The 26255-nt window shown below is 47.4% G+C and overlaps 1 protein-coding gene across 1 annotated transcript; it reads left to right on the top strand.

Moving 5' to 3' along the window:
* Positions 1-119: 119 nt before the first annotated feature.
* On the top strand, positions 120-26255 carry AFMID (arylformamidase). The gene is made up of 11 exons (XM_028112762.2): positions 120-179; positions 2256-2346; positions 19914-20018; positions 20102-20150; positions 21173-21258; positions 21355-21427; positions 21615-21712; positions 22024-22102; positions 22207-22348; positions 22576-22680; positions 24944-26255. The coding sequence occupies exons 1-11, from the start codon at positions 120-122 to the stop codon at positions 24974-24976; spliced, it is 921 nt and encodes a 306-aa protein (XP_027968563.1). The 3' UTR covers positions 24977-26255.

Here is a 26255-nt window from a genome sequence, read left to right as displayed (position 1 = left end):
CCCGCCCCTAGTGGGCGGCCCCAGGGACCGGCCCGCTTGCGTCACCAGGACGACTGGCCCCGCCCCGGCCGCTGCCTATAAAAAGCCGGGGCGTGCCTCGGGGGGTACCCTGTGGGACGATGGAGGTCCCCGGACGAGGTCCCCCGGGCGAGGCTTCGTGGAAGAAGCTATCTAAGGAGGTAGGCGGGTTGCAGGGGGCGGCTGGGGCCGAGCAGTGCAGCGCGGAGATTAGATGCAGTTCCAAGAGGGGAGCTTAGGAGCCCACGGAACGACCACTCTCCAGGGCGCCGGTGAGCACCTGTGTGCCTGCTCCGAAAGCTTTAGCACCCTGATCTAGTTTGCTTCCTGCCACAGGCAGGCTTCGGTGAGCCTGGTTTTAAGGGTAGAGAAAACCGAAGCTGTGCTAATATCCATAAAGGGGGGACACAGTTCCCGACCTTGACCTGAGGTTCCACAATTCGGATGGAGGACGTGCCAGATGGTGAGGATGCAGAAAGGCTGCTCTTTACTGCACCGTGGTCGTAAGGGCTAGAAACCACACAGGCAAAGCCCTTAATATGATTATCACTCAACTATAATTTCCTAACTAGTTTCCCTGCATTTCAGGCAGTGTTCTGTTTTTTTTTTAAAGATTTTATTTATTTATTTGAGAGAGAGAGAGAGAGAGAAATAGCATGAGAGGGGAGAAGGTCAGAGGGAGAAGCAGGCTCCCCGCCGAGCCGGGAGCCTGATGCGGGACTCAATCCCAGGACTCCGGGATCATGACCTGAGCTGAAGGCAGTCGCTTAACCAACTGAGCCACCCAGGCGCCCTGGTTTTTTTTGTTTGTTTGTTTTTTCTGAGATTCCCAGATACATCTGAAATACATCTGAGAATCTGATAAGTTACGCATACTGCCCCCAAGAAATCCCATTCTGTCTCTGTCACACACACACACACATGCCGGCAATACCAGAGGACTCTCAGAAACCTTTTGCATTATTGTTATCATACATAACAACAGTAAAGATGATGACCAAACTCACAGTGTGTGTCAGGGATGGCTGTAAAGGCCCTACAGGCGCAGATTGTACAGATCTAAAGAATACTGGCCAAGAATCTCGTTCAACAGGAGGAGGCAGTAACCCACACTTGAATGGTTAGTTTTACTTCATTTACATGCCTTATGTCCTTCAACCTTGTGAGGCTACTATTACGCTCATTATAGAGAGGGCTGAGACCCAGAGAGTGTGAGTTGCCCAGAGTAAAACAACCTGTAAGTGTTGGAACTTGGATGGCACTCAACCCATCTGACTCCAGAGCCCAAAACCCTTCCGGGAAGCCACCCCGCCTTCAAATTTCCCATTTTAGGTTTCACTCTTTGTCCTTGCCTTTGAGCTCCTTCTCCAAAATCTGTTTCCTTGTTGCTGTCTGCATTAAGTCTGAGCGTCTTAGCCTGACATCTGAGACCCTGCCCCCCAGCCCCAGCTTCCAGGCCTCACCTCCGTGTCTCAGCAGTCTGGCCCATCAGCATTTCCAAACTGACCTTTGATTCCTCCCTCCTGACCTCTGTTTCTTTGCTGTGACTCCTGCAATCAGAATCCTGCCCCCTCAGGGGCGCCTGGGTGGCTCAGTCAGTTGCACGGCCAACTCTTGTTTTCGGCTCAGGTCATGATCTCAAGGTTGTGGGCTCGAGCCTCGTGTCCAGCTCTACACGGACTGTGGGGGATCTGCTCAGGATTCTCTCCCACTCCCTCTGCCCCTCCCCCTGCTTGTATACTCTCTTGCTGTCTCTGTCTCTCTCTCAAAATAAATGAATAAATTCTTAAAAAAAAAAAAAAAGAATCATGCCCGTTCAGAGAAGATCAGTTCCATGTCACTTCCTCTGCAGTGCCCCCCGCCCCACCAACTCCCGGGCCTCCAGCAGTAGGAGGGGTGCCCACAAGTGGCATTAACCAGGACACATTTATGGCACCTCATCTCCCCTTTAAGGCTGTCCACTAGTTAAAGCATGACGATTGCTCTAGACCACGAGTCTGAGAGCACCTGTGGTGTTGTATTTGAAGTACCTAATTAATTGGTGTGGGGGGAGAATGGGGAGTGGGTGACCAGGCTGGAGACTGGAGGGGCTTGAAGGAAGCTGAGGGCATCTGTGGAGCCTAAGATATTGGGGAGGGAGCTTCTCAAGGTAGAGAGAAGCATCCAGACATTTGGAGGGATGGGGGCACAGTGTGAAGAACAAAGGTCTTACGCAGCCTTCTGTCTGTGTTCCGTAGGAGCTGGAGAATCAGTACAGCCCCAGCAGATGGGTCATCCGACAGGGAGCCGAGGAGGCCCTGAGGACGTACTCACACATAGGAGACGAGGGTACTGGGGGCCCTCTCCATGGCTGCCGTGGGTGGACTTTGGCAGGTGGCAGTGGTTCAGAACGCTGGGGGCAGGAGGAGGCTCTCAGGGTGATTCCCAAAGTCCAGGCACTGTGTAAGCCTTGTCGGCTCAGGGCCAGGCACCCAGGAGCCCTTGCCACAGGATGGCTGGAGGCAGGAAACGCCCCACAGACCGTGATCCACCTCCTCTCCTGCTCAGCCAACCATGCCCAGGCCCATTAGGCAATGTGCCACAGTGGCACAGTGAGGTGGAATGAAAAACAGGGAGGCCTCCCCCTTGGCCGCTGAACATTTGATGTGGATGCTATTTGTAAGAAGCAAAGAAGACTTTGTTTCTTTCAAGAAATCAGGGCTTAGGAACCTGTAAGCTAGTGGAGAAGTCTCAAGGTGAATTCCCATTTCTGTCCCGTGTCTCCAGAGTGTCATACCATGATCTTAACATTCAGTGAGGCATTTGTGTTGGGTTGGGGAAGGAAGCTCCTTGGAGGAAGTGTGAGAAAGCAGCCAGCCCACTCCCCTCAGCAGGGAAAATTGGATGTTGGCAAATCTTCATTTCAGCAGACTGAACAGAGCTCTCAGAGTTGGTGATTCTCTAAATCGAGAAAATCCAGCTGGAGGAACAGGTTCATGGGGCTTCATTCCAGTACATATCGGCGTCCTCCCTGTCCCGACAGAGGTGGAGTGGAATTGTGTCCTGGGCTCTTCAGCGTCCTCTGCTGGGCCCAGCTCTGTGCCAAATACATGGCTATCTGGTCGATAAATTTGAGTGTGCAGTGAAACCTACATGAGCTTGTAGAAAACCTATTTTTTAAAAAGATTTTATCCATTTATTTGAGAGAGAGAGAGAGAGAGAGCACGAGCAGGGGGAGGGGCAGAAGGCAGAGGGAGAAGTAGGCTCTCCGCGGAGCGGGGAGCCCGATGCAGGGCTCAATCCCAGGACCCTTTGATCACTACCCGAGCTGAAGGCAGACACCCAACTGACTGAGCCACCCAGGTGCCCCAAAAACCTGTTTGTCTATCTCAATTGTCTTGACGACTGAGCCACTCAGGCGCCCCTAAAATGTTGACATTTTGTTGGCCATGGACATTTAGCATTACTTTTGATTTAAAATATGTTCGTATTGGGGCACTTGGGTGGCTCAGTCGTTAAGCATCTGCCTTCAGCTCAGGTCATGATCCCGGGGTCCATGGGATCGAGCCCCGCATCGGGCTCCCTGCTCAGCAGGAAGCCTGCTTCTCACTCTCCCACTCCCCCTGCTTGCGTTTCCTCTCTTGCTGTCTCTCTGTCAAATAAACAAATAAAATCTTTTAAAATATAAAATAAAATAAAGTACGTATGTATATATATTGCATTTAAATATTATTTCTCTTTGGGGCACCTGGATGGCTCAGTCAGTTGAGTGTCCAACCAAGATCAGGTCTTGATCTCAAGAGTCCTGGGTTCAGGCTCCTCATTGGGCTCCATCCTGGATGTACAGCCCACCTTAAAAAACCTTTTTTTTTTAAATTAAATATTATTTATCTTTGTATTGGTCAGCTTGGTCTGCCATAACAAAAGGCTTCAACAATAAGAATCTATTTCTCACAGTTCTGGAGGCTGGGAAGTCCAAGACCAAGGTGCTGGCCAGTTTGGTTCCCTGGTGAGAGTCCTCATCCTGGCTTGCAGACAGCTGCCTTGTCCATGTGTCCTCACTTGGCAGAGAGAGAGGGAGGGAGAGAGAGCGAGCCCTGGTCTTTGTTCCTCTTCATATAAGACTGCTAATCCCCATGACAGGGGCTCCGTCCTCATGACCCCATCCAAACCTAATTACCTCCCAAAGGTGCCCCCTCCAATACCATCACATTAGGGGGCAGCACTTTGACATAGGAATGTTGGGGGACACAAACCTACAGCCCAAAACAATCTTCATTACTGAGTTCATTACTGAGTTTTTGGTGCCCCCCCTCCCACTGCTGTGCCCAAAGCAAGTACCTCCCTCAACTCACCCTGCTTGATGAGGTTCAATAACCTCCCAAGCTCATGTAGCTCGTGATGGCGGTCCCCTCCCCGAGCTGAGCTTCCAGGTAAGAATGGAGCAGGCTGACAGGGTGAGACCGGTCAGGCAATGTCAGTGAATGAGCATGGCCCAGCCTCTCCTGGAGTAGCTCCCCAGACCTCGTCAGTGCTGCCTGCGGACTTGAGAATTGCCCCAGAATCAAACTCACAGGAGGCAGCAAAGGGACACAAAGCACGAATAATGAAGCCAAGCCAGAAAGCTTCTCCACAAAGGACAGAGAGAGAAAGAAGATGTGTTATTATGGAATAAGGGTTAAGCCAAACTGCGATATGCACCACAGGCAAGCCACTAAAGACACCAGAAAGAAACGTCAACCTTTTAGACAGGCAGGCAGATACACCCCATTGCAGAACAGATACACCAGTTCTCAAGATAAATGGTACCTGTGCTCAAGCAAGAGAGCCCGACAACGCCACACTGGTTCTTCCACAATCCACCTGGTAATTAGGGTGGCCACCCGTGCTTGCGAGTTGCCTTTCTCCAGAGGAAAAAGAAAACTTCTCAACTCTTCACGACAAGAGGTAGTTTTGTAAACTTGGGAGCCAGGCACCTGCAGAAGTTAGGCTCCTGCCCTCCCATGGAATCCAGGGGTAGGGGTCCTGGCTTCCTTGATGACTACGTTTCGAAGAGATGGCTCCCCCAGTCCTGGAGGGAAACATTCCTCGGTTGTGTAACTGGCAAGAGACTTCTTTAGCTTTTAAAAATATTTATATACACCTCAAAGGGGTAGAGAGAGGATTTACAATGCGTTTCCCAAAATAAATGCTCTAAGAAAAGGGAGGGAGGAAGCTCTCTTTTCCTTTTCTGCACCAGGGAGACTTCAAAAAAATTTTGTTTTTCTTACTTTTGATTTATATTTACCCTTACAGCCACTGACCTATTAACTTGCAGTGAGGGATGTTCTGCTCTAACAAGTAGAGGACCTTTATCCACCATGAAGACCTGGCCTCGCTAAGGTTGGGCACACAGGGACTGCTCAGTAAGCATGGGCAGAGAGCAGAGGGGGGCTGGGAGGGGCAGGTTTTCAGAACTATTTCCTCTCTCGGTAGTTTTAAACTTGTTTTACCAAGACTCTTAGGACCGATATATTGTACACTAAATGAAGGATGGGTGGATGCATGGATGGATGAATAGGTAGGTAATAGGTAGGTAGGTAGGTAGAGATGTGCTAAACCGCTGTCTGGACTCCCTGCCTCTGAGAGCTTCCTGCAGCATCGTCCCCCAAACCACGTCCACCAGTGAGGTGGGTGGAGCCTCGTGATTGACAGCCTCTGGTAAGTACCCGGTCTCCGAGGGCCCCTCCTTTCTTCGCAGGCTCTGATCTTGGGCTTTTTTCTCTCCCCCAGAAAAGTGAAAGGAAGAATACAAAGGCACAAAAGATACAAGCCCCAGTTTTGTTTGACTGTGCTACAGTACGCGTGACATAAAATGTACCACTTTAACCATTTTAAAGTGCACAATTCGGTAGCATCTAGAATGTTAACGGTTCGTGCAGCCACCTACCTCTGCCAAAGCATTTTCCTCAACCCAGAAGGAGACCTCCTATCATTAAGCAGTCATTCTCTATTTCTCCCCTCCCACTGCTTTCTGTCTGTATGGATTCACCTATTCTGGACGTTTCGTACGAACGGAATCATACACGTGTGGCCTTTTGCATCTGGCTTCTTCTCCTTGGCTTAATGTTTTGGAGGTCCATCCCTGTTGTATAATTCCTATGGCTACTTCATGTCTTCATAGTGTGGACGTGACACCTTTTGTTTATCCATTCGTTCACTGACAGACATTTGGGCTGTTTCCACTTTTGGCGATTGTAAATAGGGCTGCTATGGACATTGGTGTACAAGTTTTTGTTTGAAAGCCCTGATTTCTTATTTAGTCCAATAGACAAAGCCGTTCTACGAAACTGCATGTATTCTAAATGCTTACTTTTGCTTTGCGTACTTAGCTCATCAGGGACCAGTAGCAAACAGGGTGGGGCTCCCAGTACCCACACAGCACACTTGAAGTAGCTCTGCTCTGAACCATCGTGGCTGTTTTTAGGTAACAATTGTTATCTTATTACAAAAGGAGCATATTCCTACTAAAAGGGATTTTAAAAAATAAAACCATCCATGGTTCCACCACCTATTGTTAACTAGAGGGTGGCTGATGGGACGCTGCCTTCTCTTGAACTGCGGCCACGGCATGTAATAAACTCTTGGTCTTCGGCCTTCTAGGACTGTCTGGTCTCTCTGCCCCATTCTTGCATGTCTCTAGGGGCTCTGGCCACCACTTCCCCTAATTCCCCTGACACATGCTCGGGATGGGCCCATGGACTTGGTGTTTCTGTCTGTAACAGTTTGGATACTTTCAGTTGCAAATAATAGAAACTCAATTTTTGCATTATCAAAAAAGGAAGTTTTAATATGGTTTATTCATTGAAGCCCTCCTGGGGTTCCTGTCTCGGGGGTTCAGGGACTGGAGGGCTGGTGGTATGCACCCTTGGGGGGAGGCTGCAGCCCCTGCACCCAGCTACCCACCGCCAACCACTGGGCTGACTCCTGCAGAGGTACAGTCCCTCTTTCTCAGGGTGACCTGAGTTTTTTATCTGAGGGAGACGTGTGCATGATAGGGAATGTCTACAGCCGCTTGGTCTGAATTGCTCTTCAATTTAGAACATAAATTTCATGGTCTTTTTCTTAGTTCTGGCACAAAATGAATCCAGTTGGTCTATGTATTCCTTTACAAATGCTTGGGAAAAACAGATTGCTATCTTTTGATGAACCCACTCTGTTGATGTGCTTGTCGGGCACAAGCCTCTTCACACTGTGCTGGCAAGAGGGCAGTAGGCAGTGGGCTCAAAATGACCAATTTTCCGGTCCAGAAATTCCACTGCTGAGAGTGCTTCCTTCAGACCCCTGCACCCAGTGGGACGTGTGCACAGGGTTATTCACGACAGGGCTATTCTCGACAGGGTTGTTTGGGATGCCTCTCAGCAGAGGACTGCTTCTTCGTGTGCTGATCCCTTCGGGGAATATTTCCTGGGTGCCTGACATGTGCTGGTCACTCATTTTGTGCATGGGATAGATCACTGAGCAAAACAGAAAAACCCCCACCCATTTTTCATTGGGAATCTTTTTCTTTTTTCTCTTCTTATTTTATTATTGAAGGACAGTTGACATACAATGATATATTAGTTTCAGGTGTGCAACATAGTGATTCCATAGCTCTGTACACGACTCAGGGCTCATCATGAGAAGAATAGTCCCCATCTGTCACCATCCAATGTTGTTACCACAATGCCATTGACTGTTTGCTCCATGCTTATCCCTTGTTGTGCTTCTTAATGGGGCAAGGGGGAGATGATAGACCATGAACTTAAGACAGAAGTAGATGCCACTGTCTGTTAGAAGGGGCAAGTGTTCTGGAGGATACAGAGCTGGTGATGGGGATGGTGGACAGTGGGTAGTAGGGGGGGTCAGGGTCAGCTCCTGGAGGAAGGGGAGCAGGGGGGAGAGTTGGTATTGTAGAGTCCCGGGACTTTTGGGGCGTGAGCTCTTGTGGACTGAATCTTTGTGTCCTCCCCAAATTCCCATGTTGAAGCCTTTATCCCCTAGTGTAGCTCTATTTGCAGATGGGGCTCTAAGGGGTAAAGTAAGGTTAAATGAGGCCAGAAGGGTGGGGTCCTGACCTGGCAGGATTCTTAGAAGAAACAACGGAGGGCTTGCCTCCCCAGAGAGGGAGAGAGCTCCACAGGCTCACAGGGAAGTGTACGTACACAGTGAGGAGTGTGGGCCCAAGGGAGGGCCCTCCCCAGACACCAGCCCTGTTGGCACCCTGACCGAGGCCTTCCAGGCTCCAGAACTGTGGGAAGTAAACATCCAGAGCTTAAACCCCACACGCTCCAGTATTTTGGCAAACAGCTGGAGCCAAGTAAGATAGGAGGCCTGGATGGATTTGAGCCTTAGAGCGAAAGGGCGTCGTGCACGGGTCGCTGGTGCACACCTGTACCTGAGGGCATTTGGTAGAAGCGGGAGAATTTCCTGATGGTGGGATGTGGTTTCTTGGCTGTGTAACTGGTTACGTGACTGGTTCCCTGGATTAACATGCAGCCATAGGATGAAATATTAAGAATGGTCTTGAGGGTCGCCTGGATGGCTCAGTGGTTTTTGTGTCCCACTCTTGATTTTGGCTCAAGTCGTGATCTCAGGGTCATGGGATTGAGCCCCGTGTCGGGCTCCATGCTCAGCAGGAAGTCTGCTGGAGATTCTCTCTCTCCCTCTCTTCCTCTGCCCTCCACCCCCCCACACACACACTGTCTCTCTCTAAAATAAATCTAAAAAAGAATGGTCTTTTAAAAAGGAAAGAACAGGAAGCTATGTACTAATTGGAAAAACTCTCCAAGAAATATTAATTGAAATGGGCAGGGCAGAAATGTATTTAATATGCTGCCATTTGGATGAAAGATTGGGAGGGTCTACATCCATATTAATAATGGTGGCCCCCATGGCAGGGGGTAGGGGAAGCGGGCGGGTGAGAGTCGGAGAGGCAACATTTCACTTAAAAGCCTTTTGTGTGTTGTTTAACCATATAAACATACTGTTTCTCTGTAACAAAATTTAATGGCATTCTTGTATTTCTTAAATTAATGTTCATAACCAAGTTAGCTCATAATTTTCACAGATTAAATCCCCTCTAAACATTTAAACACAATTTATACAATGTGATTACATTTTTTTAAGATTTTATTTATTTATTCACGAGAGACACAGAGAGAGAGAGAGAGAGAGAGAGAGAGAGAGGCAGAGGGAGAAGCAGGCTCCCAAGGAGCAGGGAGCCTGATGCAGGACTCGATCCCAGAACCCTGGGATCATGACCTGAGCCGAAGGCAGACGCTTAACCATCTGAGCCACCCAGGTGCCCTACATCATTAGTTTTTGATGTAGTGTTCCATGATTCATTGTTTGTGCATAACACCCAGTGCTCCACGCAGAACGTGCCCTCTTTAATACCCATCACCAGGCTAACCCATCCCCCCATCCCCCTCCCCTCTAAAACCCTCAGTTTGTTTTTCAGAGTCCATCGTCTCTCATGGTTCGTCTCCCCCTCTGACTTACTCCCCTTCATTCTTCCCCTCCTGCTATCTTCTTCTTTTATTTTTAACATATATTTCATTATTTGTTTCAGAGGTACAGATCTGTGATTCAACAGTCTTGCACAATTCACAGTGCCCACCATAGCACATACCCTCCCCAATGTCTATCACCCAGCCACCCCATCCCTCCCAACCCCCACCACTCCAGCACCCTCAGTTTGTTTCCTGAAATTAAGAATTCCTCATATCAGTGAGGTCCTATGATACATGTCTTTCTCTGATTGACTTATTTCACTCAGCATAACACCCTCCAGTTCCATCCACGTCATTGCAGATGGCAAAATCTCTTCCTTTTGATAGCTGCATAATATTCCATTGTGTATATATACCACATCTTCTTTATCCATTCATCTGTCGATGGACATTTTGGCTCTTTCCACAGTTTGGCTATTGTGGACATTGCTGCTATAAACATTGGGGTGCACTTACCCCTTCGGATCCCTACATTTGTATCTTTGGGGTAAATAACCAGTAGTGCAATTGCTGGATCGTAGGGTAGCTCTATTTTCAACTGTTTGAGGAACCTCCATACTGTTTTCCAGAGTGGCTGCACCAGCTTGCATTCCCACCAACAGTGTAGGAGGGTTCCCCTTTCTCCGCAGCCCCACCAACATCTGTCATTTCCTGACTTGTTAATTTTAGCCATTCTGACTGGTGTGAGGTGGTATCTCATTGAGGTTTTGATTTGGATTTCCCTGATGCCGAGCGATGTTGAGCACTTTTTCATGTGTCTGTTGGCCATTTGGATGTCTTCTTTGGAAAAATGTCTGTTCATGTCTTCTGCCCATTTCTTGATTGGATTATTGTTCTTTGGGTGTTGAGTTTGATAAGTTCTTTATAGATTTTGGATACTAGCCCTTTATCTGATATGTCATTTGCAAATATCTTCTCCCATTCTGTCGGTTGTCTTTTGGTTTTGTGGACTGTTTCTTTTGCTGTGCAAAAGCTTTTTATCTTGATGAAATCCCAATAGTTCATTTTTCCCCTTGCTTCCCTTGCCTTTCGGGATGTTTCTAGGAAGAAGTTGCTGTGGCTGAGGTCGAAGAGGTTGCTACCTGTGTTCTCCTTTAGGATTTTGATGGACTCCTGTCTCACATTTAGGTCTTTCATCCATTTGGAGTCTATTTTTGTGTATGGTGCAAGGAAACGGTCCAGTTTCATTCTTCTGCATGTGGCTGTCCAATTTTCCCAACACCATTTGTTGAAGAGACTGTCTTTTTTCCATTGGACATTCTTTCCTGCTTTGTCAAAGATGAGTTGACCATAGAGTTGAGGGTCCATTTCTGGGCTCTCTATTCTGTTCCATTGAGGTATGTGTCTGTTTTTGTGCCAGTACCATACTGTCTTGATGATGACAGCTTTGTAATAGAGCTGGAAGTCCGGAATTGTGATGCCGCCAGCTTTGCTTTTCTTTTCCAATATTCCTCTGGCTATTCGGGGTCTCTTCCGGTTCCATACAAATTTTAGGATTATTTGTTCCATTTCTTTGAAAAAAGTGGATGGTATTTTGATGGGGATTGCATTGAATGTGTAGATTGCTCTAGGTAGCATTGACATCTTCACAATGTTTGTTCTTCCAATCCATGAGCATGGAACGTTTTTCCATTTCTTTGTGTCTTCTTCAATTTCTTTCATGAGTATTTGATAGTTTTCTGAGTACAGATCCTTTGCCTCTTTGGTTGAATTTATTCCTAGGTATCTTACGGTTTTGGGTGCAATTGTAAATGGGATCGACTCCTTGATTTGTCTCTCTTCTGTCTTGTTGTTGGTGTATAGGAATGCCACTGATTTCTGTGCATTGATTTTATATCCTGCTACTTTACTGAATTCCTGTATGAGTTCTAGCAGTTTTGGGGTGGAGTCTTTTGGGTTTTCCACATACAGTATCCTATCACCTGCAAAGAGTGAGAGTTTGACTTCCTCTTTGCCGATTTGGATGGCTTTGATTTCTTTTTGTTGTCTGATTGCTGTGGCTAGGACTTCTACTACTAGGTTGAATAGCGGTGGTGATAGTGGACATCCCTGCCACGTTCCTGACCTTAGGGGAAAAGCTCTCAGCTTTTCCCCATTGAGAATGATATTGGCTGTAGGTTTTTCATAGATGGCTTTTATGATATTGAGGTATGTACTCTCTATCCCTATACTCTGAAGAGTTTTGATCAAGAAAGGATGCTGTACTTTGTCAAATGCTTTCTCTGCATCTATTGAGAGGATCATATGATTCTTGTTCTTTCTTTTGTTAATGTGTTGTATCACGTTGATTGATTTGCGGATGTTGAACCAACCTTGCAGCCCGGGGATAAATCCCACTTGGTCATGGTGAATAATCCTTTTAATGTACTGTTGGATCCTATTGGCTAGGATTTTGGTGAGAATTTTGGCATCCATGTTCATCAAGGATATTGGTCTGTAATTCTCCTTTTTGATGGGGTCTTTGTCTGGTTTTGGGATCAAGGTAATGGTGGCCTCATAAAATGAGTTTGGAAGTTTTCCTTCCATTTCTATTTTTTGGAACAGTTTCAGGAGAATAGGTATTAATTCTTCTTGAAATGTTTGGTAGAATTCCCCTGGGAAGCCATCTGGCCCTGGGCTTTTGTTTGTGGGGAGATTTTTGATGACTGCTTCAATTTCCTTAGTGGTTATAGGTCTGTTCAGGTTTTCTATTTTTTCCTGGTTCAATTTTGGTAGTTGATACATCTCTAGGAATGCACCCATTTCTTCCAGGTTATCTAATTTGCTGGTATAGAGTTGTGCATAATATGTTCTTATAATTGTTTGTATTTCTTTGGTGTTGGTTGTGATCTCGCCTCTTTCATTCATGATTTTGTTGATTTGGGTCATTTCTCTTTTCTTTTTGATAAGTCTGGCCAGGGATTTATCAATCTTGTTAATTCTTTCAAAGAACCAGCTCCTAGTTTCGTTGATCTGTTCTACTGTTCTTTTGGTTTCTAGTTCACTGATTTCTGCTCTGATCTTTATTATTTCTCTTCTCCTGCTGGGTTTAGGCTTCATTTGCTGTTCTTTCTCCAGCTCCTTTAGGTGTAGGGTTAGGTTGTGTTTTTGAGACCTTTCTTGTTTCTTGAGAAAGGCTTGTATTGCTATATACTTTCCTCTTAGGACTGCCTTTGCTGTATCCCAAAGATTTTCAACAGTTGTGTTTTCATTTTCATTGGTTTCCATGAATTTTTTTAATTCTTCTTTAATTTCTGGTTGACCCATTCATTCTTTAGTAGGATGCTCTTTAGCCTCCATGTATTTGAGTTCTTTCCGACTTTCCTCTTGTGATTGAGTTCTAGTTTCAAAGCATTGTGGTCTGAAAATATGCAGGGAATGATTCCAGTCTTTTGGTACCGGTTGAGACCTGATTTGTGACCTAGGATGTGATCTATTCTGGAGAATGTTCCATGGGCACTAGAGAAGAATGTGTATTCCGTTGCTTTGGGATGGAATGTTCTGAATATGTCTGTGAAGTCCATTTGGTCCAGTGTTTCATTTAAAGTCTTTATTTCCGTGTTGATATTTTGCTTAGATGATCTGTCCATTTCAGTGAGGGGGTGTTAAAGTCCCCCACTATTATTGTATTGTTGTCAATGTGTTTCTTTGCTTTTGTTATTAATTGCCTTATATAATTGGCTGCTCCCATGTTAGGGGCATAGATATTTACAGGTGTTAGATCTTCTTGTTGGATAGACCCTTTAAGTAAGATATAGTGTCCTTCTTCATCTCTTATTACAGTCTTTGTTTTAAAATCTAATTTGTCTGATATAAGGATTGCCACCCCAGCTTTCTTTTGGTGTCCATTAGCATGGTAAATCGTTTTCCACCCCCTCACTTTCAATGTGGGGGTGTCTTTGGGTCTAAAATGAGTCTCTTGCAGACAGCATATCAATGGGTCTTGTTTTTTAATCCAATCTGATAGCCTGTGTCTTTTGATTGGGGCATTGAGCCCATTTACATTCAGGGTAACTATTGAAAGATATAAATTTCGTGCTATTATATTGCCTGTAAGGTGACTGTTACTGTATATTGTCTGTGTTCCTTTCTGATCTATGCTGCTTTTAAGGCTCTCTCTTTGCTTAGAGGACCCCTTTCAATATTTCTTGGAGGGCTGGTTTCGTGTTTGCAAACTCCTTTAGTTTTTGTTTGTCCTGGAAGCTTTTTATCTCTCCTTCTATTTTCAATGACAGCCTAGCTGGATATAGTATTCTTGGCTGCATATTTTTCTCATTTAGTGCTCTGAAGATATCATGCCAGTCCTTTCTGGCCTGCCAGGTCTCTGTGGATAGGTCTGTTGCCAATCTAATGTTTCTACCATTGTAGGTTACATATCTCTTCTCCCGAGCTGCTTTCAGGATTTTCTCTTTGTCTCTGAGACTCGTAAGTTTTACTATTAGATGTCGGGGTGTTGACCTATTTTTATTGATTTTGAGAGGGGTTCTCTGTGCCTCCCGGATTTTGATGCCTGTTTCCTTCCCCACATTAGGGAAGTTCTCTGCTGTAATTTGCTCCAATATACCTTCTGCCCTTCTCTCTCTTTCTTCTTCTTCTGGGGTCTCAATTATTCTAATGTTGATTGGTCTTATCGTATCACTTATCTCTCGAATTCTGCCCTCGTGATCCTGTAGTTGTTTCTCTTTTTCTCAGCCTCTTTATTTTCCATATTTGGTCTTCTATATCGCTGATTCTCTCTTCTGCCTCATTTATCCTAGCAGTTAGTGCCCCCATTTTTGATTGCACCTCATTAATAGCCTTTTTGATTTCGACTTGGTTAGATTTTAGTTCTTTTATTTCTCCAGAAAGGGTGTCTCTAATAACTTCCACGCTTTTTTCTAGCCCAGCTAGTATCTTTAAAGTCATGATTCTGAACTCTAGCTCCAACATCGCACTAATGTCCGTATTGAGTAGGTCCCTGGCAGACGGTACTACCTCTTGTTCTTTTTGCCGAGGTGATTTTTTTCGTCTTGTCATTTTGTCCAGAGGAGAATAGATGAATGAGAGAACAAAATGTAACAGGTTAACAATGTCCCCAGCAAATATACTCTATACAAATCAGAAAAGACCTGAAACCAGGGGAAAAGAAAGGGAAAGAAAGAAAAAAGAAAGGGGAAAAAAAAGAAAAAGATAAAAACAAACAGAAACAGAACAAAACAAAACAAAAACAGAATATGATCAAATATGATCAGACTAGTGTATAGATGAGTGCCACACACTAGATTTTGGGCGTATTTTGGTCTGTTAGAAGAAAGTGCCTCCTAATATTTTAAAGGAAGAAAGACTTATATATGTGCAAAATAAGGGTTGATACAATGAAGGGATGGAAGATGACTGTAAAGATGAAAATTATAAACGATTTTATAAAAGGAATTGATAAGATAAGAAGTTGTTTGAAAAAAAGAAAGAAGAAGATTAAAAAACAAAGAAGAAAAAGAAAAAAGGGAGAGAATGTGATCAGGCAGGAGACTAGAACAAAGCCATACACTAGTGATTTAGGGTATATTTTGATCTGTTGGAAGAAACTGTATCTCAAAATTTTAAAGAGAGAACAACTTATATATATATATATGCCAAAAATAAGGGTAACTACGATGAAGGGATAAAATATGACTCTAAAAAATGAAAAATAAAAAAAAAAATTTTTTTAAAAAGGGATTGATAAGATGTTGGTTGAAAAAGGGAAAAAGAAAAATTCAAAAAAAGAAAAAAAACAGTTAAAAAAATCAACTTTGAAAAACTAATGAATCATGGTAAAACAGCCATGAATTCTAGGTGCAGTATTCCCCTAGCGCTGGAGTTCTCCCGTTCTCCTTGATCGGTAAACTTGGTCTTGGCTTGCTGGCTGTTTGTGCTGATCTTCTGGGGGAGGGGCCTGTTGCCGTGGTTCCCAAATGTCTTTGCCGGAGGCGGAATTGCCCCGCCCTTGTCGGTCTGGGCTAAGCAAGCTGCTGGGGTTTGCTCTCAGGAGCTTTTGTTCCCTGCAAGCTCTCGGTGCAGCTTTGGAGGACCAGGGTGAAAATGGTGGCCTCCCAATCTCCACCCGGAGGAGCTGAGAACTCGGGGCCCCGCTCCTCAGTGTGCCCCCAGAGAAAAGCAGTCACTCCCGTGTCCCCGGTCTCCGGCCGCACTCCGTGCTCACCCGGCCTGTGACCGGGTGTTTCTATCTCTGGCACCCGACCCCGTGTGGAGTCTCCAAACCCAGCAGATCCCTGCGGTGCGCTCCCGCGCCGCTCCTCCCGGGGGGTGGGAGGGGAGTCTCCCCGGCTCTGCCGCTTTTTGGGTCCCTGCTGGAGGAGCAGTGGCCCGACTGGGCCGCGGATCACAGTTTATGGCCACCCCGAGCTGAGAGCGCGCACCTCGGCTCCGTCTCTGCAGCCGGCTTCCCCGCTCTGATACCTGGGAGCTCTGCTGCACTCAGGCACCCCCGGTCTTTCTGTGACCCCGAGGGTCCTACCCCCCACTTAGCCACTGGAGTGAGGTCCCTCAGCGGAGCTGACTTCTAAAAGTTCCGATTTTGTGCTCCGCGGCTCTATCACTTGCCAGAAGCGGCCGATGGAGGCCCCCTCCCCCGCTGTCTCCTCCCGAATACCGCCTCGGATTCACTTCTCCGCACGTCCTACCTTCCAGAAAGTGGTCGCTTTTCTGTTCAGAGAGTTGTTGCTATTCTTCTCTTCAATCTCCTGTTGAGTTCGTAGGTGTCAGAATGGTTTGATCCCTATGCAGCTGAATTTCTGAGACCAGACGAAACCCAGGTCTCCTACTCCTCCGCCATCTTGCTCCGCCAGTCCTTACATTATTTTTTTTTAAGATTTTATTTATTTATTTGATAGAGAGAGACACAGCGAGAGAGGGAACACAAGCAGGGGGAGTGAGAGAGGGAAAGCAGGCTTCCCACGGAGCAGGGAGCCTGATGCGGGGCTCGATCCCAGAACCCTGGATTCAAAACCTGAGCCGAAGGCAGACGCTTAACGACTGAGCCACCAAGGTGCCCCTACATTCTTCTTTTTTTAAGATTTGTTTATTTACTTATTTAGAGAGAGAGTGTGCACACAAGTTGGTGGGGGGCGGGGGGCGGAGGGAGAGGAAGAGAAAATCCTCAAGCAGACTCCCTGCTGAGTGTAGAGCCCCATGCAGGGTTCAATCCCATGACCCATGAGATCACGACCTGAGCCAAAATCAAGAGTTGGCTGCTCAACCGACAGACCCACCCAGGTGCCCCGTCTGTAATTACATTCTTCTTCTTTTTTTTCAATTTGAGAAAGAGAGGGTCGCCTGGGTGGCTCAGTCGTTAAGCGTCTGCCTTCAGCTCAGGTCGTGATCCCAGGGTCCTGGGATCGAGCCCCACATCGGGCTCCCTGCTCGGCGGGGAGTCTGCTTCTTCCTCTCCTACCCCACCTGCTTGTGTTCCCTCTCTAGCTCTCTCTTCTGTCAAATAAATAAATAAAATCTTAAAAAAAAATAATTTGAGAAAGAGAGAGGAGGGGCGAAGGGCAGAGGGAGAGGGAGAAGCAGGTTTCCTGCTGAGCAGGGAGCCCAACATGGGGCTCGAACCCAGGACCCTGGAATCATGACCTTAGCTGAAGGCAGATGTTTAACAGACTGAGCCACCCAGTCACCCCTAAACACTTCAGATTATAATCACAAATGCAATAGGTTTGATTCACTGGAAGTCTCTAATAGATGCATTCTGTTAAGTGTGTCCCACAGAGTGGTCTGTGCCCAGTGTGGTGCATGGACACACAGGGAGCCTGCTTTGTTCTGGTCATTAGACCCTTGCAGGAGTCCCACATCAGGCCTTCTGAGCAGTTGGTTGTTTGAAGCATTAGGAGATGGGAAGTTTCTGCCTGCCCCTCTGCAGGAGAGGGAGCGGAGACCCACAGCACATAGCATGGCACATCTCTCTCCTAAGAAAACTTTCCTTCTCTTGTCCCCTCACCCCAAGGACGGGGGGTGGGGGTGGAGCAGTAGATGTGGTCAGTGATAGCAAAACTGGTTTTGCAGCCACTTTGCCTGTCCTGCAAAGGCAGCATGGTCCCTAGTTTTGGCACGAGAGAAACTGGGTGTCTACCATCATTTTTGTTGCTCTTGGCCTTGAGCAGTCCAGCCGATATGCAGACAGCCCATTTTAACAGTTTATGCACACCTGCCTAAACAACACTTTATACAAGCTATGTCTACATACTGAGTTTGCCCCTTCTGGAGTTGCAAGATCATCCAGCCCAGAGGAGCACTGTTTTCCTTTTGGGTCCACCACCACAGCCACCAAGGTTGGGGACCTGGGCACCTCTGGGGACATGGATCCCAAATTCATGTCTCTCCCTACCAACTTCAGTATCAGAAAGACCACACTGATCATGCCAAATGCTATTTACGCAAACTGTTTTGCTCTTTACATCATGAAATACTCATCCATTTCCTTTTCAATTAATGTGTTTGGGGTCCTATTTATGCAATCTTTGTCTATCCCAAGATCATGAAGATCTCCTAGTCTCTTTTCCAAGCGTTCTATTGTCCTCTCCTTCATGTTTAGATAGTCCATCGGGAACTGATCTGGTGTGGTGTGAGGTAGGGATCAAGAAACTTTTCTTTCATTTGGATATTCAGTTGACCCAGCACTGCTTATTTATCACACAATCTTCTCTCTTTTTTTTAGATTTATTTATTTATTATTATTTATTTATTTATTTAACAGAGAGAGAGACAGCGAGAGAGGGAACACAAGCAGGTAGTGTGAGAGAGGGAGAAGCAGGCTCCCCGCTGAGCAGGGAGCCCGATGTGGGACTCGATCCCAGGACCCTGGGATCATGACCTGAGCTGAAGGCAGACGCTTAACTACTGAGCCACCCAGGCGCCCTTTTTTAGATTTTTTAAAAAATTTATTCATTTGAGACAGAGAGAGACAGAGCATGAGCAAGGGAAAAGCAGGCAGAGGGAGAGGGAGAAGCAAGCTCCCCATTGAGCCAGGAGCCCAATTCGGGGGCTCAATCCCAGGACCCTGGAATCATGACCTGAGCTGAAGGCAGATGCTTAACCATCTGAGCCCCCAGGCGCCCCATCACACAAGTTTACTACCTATCAAGTCCTGGGTGTACAGAGGTGGGTAAAGCAAAGCCCTTGTCTTCATGGTGAAGGCAACAGACAGGAAACAAGGGGAAAAATAATATCAAGGGTGGTGGATGCCAGGCTACATGATAAAGCAGAGTAGGAGGACAGGCCAGAATGTATTTGAGCAGGTCACTCAGGCTGTGTCCGGTGTTTTGCTATTATAAATAGCATTACTGTGGGCATCTTTAAAACAAGTCTTTGGGGATATTTCTGATTATTTCCTTATAAAAACTATGTAGATAAGGACTTAGGCATCAAGGAGTATGAGCTTCTTGGGCTTTGATACATATTTCCAAGCTGCCCTCCAGAAGAGCTTACCAATTTACACTCTCCAGAGCCCAGTGTTGGAGGGAGCTAAGCTGCCTGTGTTTCACTGATTTTGGGGTGAGCCTTCGGGGGACAGTGTGAACATGCAGACTCCCCGCCCACCACCCCCCTTCGCCTGTGGTATTTAATTTCCCTAGCAATGCCCTTCCTCCTTTCTTCCCACCCAAGTCCTAGCCAATTTTTACATCATTCTGACCTCTCCCCTCCTGGCACTCAATTATATATTCATATTGTTTCATTATCTATGTGAAGTGAGTTGAAATATTTTATTTATTTCTTAGAGAGAGAGGGAGAGAGAGAGTGCACTTGAACAGGGAGGGGCAGAGGGAGAGGTAGAGGGAGAAAGACTCTGAACCAGACTCCGCACTGAGTGCAGAGCCCCACATGGGGCTCGATCCCGCCACCGTGAGATCACGACCTGAGCCGAAACCAAGAGTTGGACGTTTAACCAACTGAGGCACCTGCTCACCCCTATTTGAAGTGAGTGTAAACTGATCAGAACAGATACTACACATGATCTTAGCCTTATATGTTGCTTCCCTAGAAGATTGTTTTTCCAAAGACTTGGACAAGTTTATACTTCCTGGGGCATGAAGCCAAGTGTAACGCACACAAGAAGCATGTACTAAAGCAGTGGCCAGAGTGGTGCCCTTCAGAACCATAGCACACTCGCTTCTGGACAGACTTGGGCAGATAGTATTGGTCCCACTTGGATGGGCCAGTCTGCTGTTGTAACTGCACACCAGTGCGATGCTTCAGAACCCAGCACAGATGATCACGAGGACTTGGGGGAGCATCGTTCATGCACACACTGCAGCCGGAGCTGACCGGTCCACCCGAAGGGGCTTTCTGCAGAAAGGTTTCTGCCTTAAATGAGATAGAAATCACTGCAGGTTGTGTTGATGGTGACTTGTCCGTTTCTTGAGACAGCCACCAAGAAGGCCCGGGCCACCAGGAGGAGCCTGCTGCATGTCCCCTATGGGGACGGTGAAGGGGAGAAACTGGACATCTACTTTCCTGGGGAAGTGTCTGCAGGTAGGTGGCCAGCAGGCGGTCCCGCAGCAGAGCTCAGCTGGCCAGGCCGCCTGGATTCATCCCCCACACCTTTGTCTTTACAGCCTCGCCTTTCTGTCTGTTCTTTCATGGAGGGTACTGGCAGAGTGGAAGGTGAGTCTGGAGTCTGGATGAGCAGGGAGAAAGGGAGATTCATCTTGCCCTGGTGTACGAGTCCCCCGGGGTTGCTGCAACAGATGACCGCAAACTTGGTGGATTATCACAGAAGCGTGTTCTCTCCCGGTTCTGGAGGCCAGAAGGCTGAGATCAGGGTGTGCTCAGGGCCACACTCTGTCCCGAGGCTCCAAGGGAGAACCCGCTCCTGCCTCATCCAGCTTCTGGGGGCTCTAGGTTTTCGTTGGCTGCGGTTGCATCATTTCCATCTCTGCCTCCATCCTCGCAGGGCCCCCTTGGTGTCTGTGTGTCTGGGTCACAGATCTCCCCCCCTTCTCTCTTGGATGACCTCACCTTGGGATCCCTAATGACAGCTGCGTAGACTCTATGGCCACATTCCCAGGTCCTGAGGTTAGGATTTGGACCTATCTTTTGGGGGGACACTATTCGACCCACTATACCCGGTGAGAAGCATGTTCAAGCTACTCTCAGTCAGAAGGAAACCACAGTCACTAACCTTCCCAGCCTGCTCGGGACTGAGGTGTTTCCGAGGACCTGAGGCTTTCAGTGGGAGAGTCCCCGGGCAAACCAGGTCAGCTTGTCACCTTAAGATAAGCAGAGAGGTATTTGAGAGCTTCAAGGACACTGTTGTTCCCTAGGTTCTTACTAAGGAGCCTGCTATAGGATCTACCACCCCTCAAGCATAGTGATCTTCATAGCTAGATTTATAGCACTTTCACCCTTTGTCATACAAAGCTCTCTACCCATCTGATCTTCATTTCTCAAAGACAGTGCCTAAGAGAATGTAGATGTCCCCATTTTACAGATAAGGAAAGCGGACTTAGAGGTTAAGTAAAGCCCCGGGGTTTAATAGCTAGCATGTGATAAGGTAAGGACAGCGCCTACCTTCTTCCTCGTGCTACACGGAACCAGAGAGGGGTGGAGCCCTGGGCGGAAAGGACGTGGAAGCTTCCTGGTGGCCCAGGTGCCTCCAGTTGTCACATCTTTGTCTCTTTCCACAGTAAAGACACATCAGCCTTCATGGTCAACCCACTGACAGCACAGGGAGTGGCCGTGGTGGTCATGGCTTATGACCTTGCCCCCAAAGGTAATGAGGATGGTCCTGCAGGTTTGAAGTCTGCTGGGCTTTGGAGGGGAGAGAGCCCCCCCACGGATCCTGACACAGCTCCTGCTCTCCGTGCAGGTACCCTGGACCAGATGGTAGACCAGGTGACTCGGAGCATCGCATTTGTCCAGAAGCAGTATCCGTACAATGAGTGGGTATCACTGCAAATTTTCCTTTTTATCAGACAATGAGGGAGGATGGTGATTCAGCCCCTTGGATGCAGCCCAGCTGTCCCCTCCGGCCTGTGGAGCAGAAGGCAAATTGGGAGTCTTTGGTACTGGCCCAATGCATTCGGGAAACTGAAGGTGAATTGGGCTCTCTGCTCTGACTCAACCCAGGGGAATTTACCTGTGTGGACACTCAGCAGGGGCCCACCTGGCTTCCATGATGTTCCTGACCAACTGGACCAAGCATGGAGTCACACCCAACCTCAAAGGTTTTCATGGGACTGCAGGTTTTGTTGGACAGCCATCACCCTCCGCCGATGGTCTGCACCAGGGTCACAAAATCCCAACAGCCACGGAGGGCTTGACCTGGGGCTTTGAGCCCTGTGAAACAGGCCTGCTTTGTGTCTCTACCCCTACCCCGGTCTTGCCCCTTTGGCCCTGGAGGCTGGGCTGGCCCCATATTGCCCCCCACCCCCACCCCCACCCCCCACCCCCCGTCAGAGCCGGCTTGAGGCCCAATGTGGGTGGAGTCTTGGCCCCACCTGCAGCCTCGCCCTCTGACTATTCTTAACCTTCACAGGGTTTTTCCTGGTAAGTGGGATCTATGACCTGGAGCCCATTGTCTACACCACTCACAACGCCCCTCTCCGCATGACCCTGTGAGTCATTTGTCCTCCCGGAGCTGAGCGTGAGCCTATCAGGGGGGCCGGGGGTGAAGTGCAGGCTTCTCTCTGTCCTGACCCATGCCTACCCCCTGCGCCAGGGAGGATGCTCAGAGGAACAGTCCCCAGCTGCTCCTGGAGGCAGCCTTGACGCAGCCCTCGGATCCAGCCTGCCACGTGCTGGTGACTGTGGGCCAACACGACTCCCCTGAATTCCACCGACAGTCCAGGGAATTTTATCAGGTACTCCCAACACCCCGCCTCTGGCCAGAGGTTGAGGCTCCTGTGTTCTCATTACCTTCCTCTTTATTTCACCCAAAGGGACCCTAAGACCACGAGCCATTTATTCAACAAATACTTAGCGAGGGCCTGGTACATGCCCGGCGTGGTGTGGACCTCCCCCACCCTACCCCACCCTCCCCCACCCTCCCCACCCTGCTGCCTCCTGCTTTGCTCCTTTCTCCACCCAGACACTATGCCGAAGAGGGTGGAATGCCTCGTTTGAAGAAATCCATGATGTGGATCACTTTGAAATCATTTGGAACCTAACCCAGAAGGATTTCGTGCTCACCCAGGTGGGACACATCCTTTTACTGTGGAGAGCAAGGGTTCCCCCCTGCCCCAGCCCTTGCACAGGAGAGGTGGGGAGGTAGGGAGCACGGAGGAGCCACTTTACTGGATCTTTGGCCTCCAGGAGGCTGGGATCCTGATGGTAAGAATTGAGTACCCCACTAGCTTCCTCTACTTCACCTCCTTCTGAAATGAGGTGAGCTGCAGAGTCTGCTCCTGGGCACACAGGTGGGAGATGCATGGGGCTTGGTATGGATGGGGACAGGCATTGATCTGGTGCAAGGAAAGTATCAGCCTATGTGTAACCATAAAGCAAAGCCAACTCTGGATAGGAGAGGATGGATGGATTTGGTTCATTACAATTTTTACATGGAGAATCCTTTTAAAAATCAAACATTGCAGGGGCGCCTGCCTGGCTCAGTTGGTGGAGTGCATGACTCTTGATCTCAGGGTCGTTGAGTTGAAGCTCCATGTTGGGTGTAGAGCTGACTTAAAAATAAAATCTTTTAAAAAATCAAATATTACAATTTTAATGCGGAGAATTCTTTTAAAAGCCAAAGAATAAATTGGGGGAGGGCGCCTGGGTGGCTCAGTTGGTTAGGCGACTGCCTTCGGCTCAGGTCATGATCCTGGAGTCCCGGGATCGAGTCCCGCATCAGGCTCCCTGCTGAGCAGGGAGTCTGCTTCTCCCTCTGACCCTCTTGGATCTCGTGCTCTCTCTCTCTCTATCTCATTCTCTCTCTCAAATAAATAAATAAAATCTTTAAAAAAAAAAACAAGGAATAAATTGGGGGAAATATTTGCTACAGATTTGGCAGATAAAGAATTACCACTTCTGTTGTTGTTGTTGTTGTTTTTCTGGGAAAGTGGGTACGTCATTAGCTTCACTTTTTAATTAGCTGCCACTTCTGAGGCTTTTAGAACATTCAGTTTTAACTCACATAGTTAATATTCTTACTATATAAAGAGCACTTACAAATCAATAAGAACCATTTTTATTTCTATTTAGGAATAGATTATAAATAGAAAAAAATGGACAAGGAATAAGGGATAATTTAAGAAAAAATATGCATGGCCAGTAAACACGGGGAAGATTAGATTATACTAGTGATCATAGAAATGTCACTTAAAAGGCCAGTCCTTTCCCACCTGTCATGGAAAATGTTCTAATGATAATTACGCCCAGCCCTGCTGGAGAGGTTGGGAAGGGCTCCTTCTCTAGTTCTGCCGGTGGGACCTCCGTCTGGTGATAGGGATCCAAACCCACTGGCCCAGTAATTGTGCTGCTTGGAATTTCTCTTCAGGATAATCAAGAAATACACAAAGGTAGTCTTTGAAGCTTTATTAACACTCAAAACTTAGACACAGCTGACATGTCCCAGTGAGGTTAAATGATGACATAATTTGGTAACAGAATGAAGTTTGTAAAAATGAGTTAGGCTACATCAAATTGTTTCAGATGTGAGAGCAAAAGCACAAGAAAGAAGTGATCCAGCATATTCCCAGTTTTTTTTTTTTTTAAGATTTTTTATTTATTTATTTGACAGAGACAGACACAGCGAGAGAGGGAACACAAGCAGAGGAGTGGGAGAGAGAGAAGCAGGCTTCCCGCCGAAAAGGGAGCCCGATGCGGGGCTCGATCCCAGGACTCTGGGACCGTGACCTGAGCCAAAGGCAGACGCTTAATGACTGAGCCACCCAGGCGCCCCAGCGTATTCCCAGTTTAATAATACAACGACAGCTAGACCCTTGGAGGCATATGCATGTGTGTGAAAGAAACAATTACCAGTGGTGACACAGGTGCATTTTAAAACACGAACACGTATTACTCTTCTTTTTTTAACTGGGGGAAAAACAAACACCCATAAGTGGCATCTCTCGAAAAACCTAAGAATCGGGGTCGTGAGTTCAAGCCCCATGTTGGGTGTAGCGATTACTTAGAATTTGGCCCTGGAGGCCTTTAATTAGTAAATTTTTAATTAATTAATTAGAAAACCTAATTTAATCAGGTTTAATTTAATTACATAAAAACGTAAACCCACTTAGCTTGTGGGTGAACAAAAGCGCATGTCGAGCCCGAGGTAAGTCTACATATGGCTGGGGGCTTATTTAGGACACTTCAAAGGACAGATGGGACTGGGCTGTCATTTTAAGTGACCCTTCGATGCGCAGGAATGCAGCCTGTTTCTTTCATCAGTTTCCTCTTGAGAGAGGCTCACAAGGGCCTCTCCAAATCTGGGGCTCTTGTGTCTTTCCTTCCTGCTGCAGATGATTTTGAAAACAATCCTCCAGGAGCACTGACAGCGCTGGAGTGTGCCTCCCCAGTCCCCCGATGGTGAAGCGCTGACCCCACACGCTTCCCCGTCCTGCCAGCCTCCAGCTCTCCCCGTGCCCAGGAGCGCCTCTGTTTGCTCCGAACACCACTAAAAATCTCTCTTTCGCTGGCTTCGAGGGAGGGGTTCCAGGGGAGGTCCAGCCCCAGTCAACGCTGTGTGATGCCCAAACCGCCTGGCCCCCTGCCTGCCTAGAGGGCATGACAAAAATGATAGCTCCTGGCAATAAGTAGACTTAGCTCCAGCTCAAAGTTTGCTGACCTTTTCGAAAGATTTTCTCAAACCAGCCTGTTCTGTCTTTTATGGCATTCTTTTGACCACTCTGTCCTGAGGCTTTCCCAGAGTCTCCTGGGACATAGCCTCGGGGCTGGCCCCTTCTGTGATGGGACGATGACATCCAGAGCCAGAAGATTCCTCTGCCCCCCACCCAGGGGTGTGTGCATTTCCCAAGCAGCCAGCCCTGTGCATCTACCACCCTCCCTACCCAGCACCCCTCCCCCACTCTGAATAACTAGCACTCCAAGTGTCATGGAGTATCCCAAAAAGGAAGAATAGCCTAGACAGTCATCAGTCGGGGATGAGTTCGTCCAAGCAGCCAGCAGCCGACCACTATGTAGCCATTAGAAAGAGATCTGTTTACCGGGTGGGAAATCCCTCAAACATATTGTTACATGGCAAAAGCAAGATGCTTAGTGATACAACTTAGTACCATCTCAATAACTTTACACAATACACACACGCAAACACATGTTTTTCTCTGTGTGCCCACGTTTGTGCATGCAGGGGAAAGGCCCCGGGAGGATCCACACCTAAGGCCTCTGCTCAATGTCTGGGGAGTTTGCTTTATATGTGTTCTTCGACTCTCAGGCTAAGAAGATAATGAATATTTAAATATAGTATGTGATCTGAAGTGCTAAAATATTCAAAAAGCTTTCAGGATGCAGGCAAATGAGAGTGATATTATAGTCATAACTTGAATTTATTACAGATCTTCAAAGGAAATGACTCACAAACTGTAGGACTTGATTTAACATTTGCAACAAATTCCCAGTGAGACACCTCGCAGCTGCTGGTGGGGGAAACCCAAGCTTTCACCACACGTAGGTGGAGAATTGCCCCCTTAGGTTATGCCCTTTTGAGGCCAAATGCCTTAAAGTAAGCAAAAGGCAGAACAAAAATGTGTTCACCCTCTTGTGATCCTATTTTCATTAAAAAAAAAAATACATAAACGGGGCACTTGGGTGGCT

Source organism: Eumetopias jubatus, unplaced genomic scaffold (genome assembly GCF_037043125.1).
Source record: "Eumetopias jubatus isolate StellerSeaLion01/CBP00866 unplaced genomic scaffold, mEumJub1_p1.0 scaffold_10, whole genome shotgun sequence".
Taxonomy (NCBI): domain Eukaryota; kingdom Metazoa; phylum Chordata; class Mammalia; order Carnivora; family Otariidae; genus Eumetopias; species Eumetopias jubatus.
The sequence above is the reverse complement of the archived record's forward strand: the minus strand, read 5'-3'. Positions and strand labels throughout refer to the sequence as shown.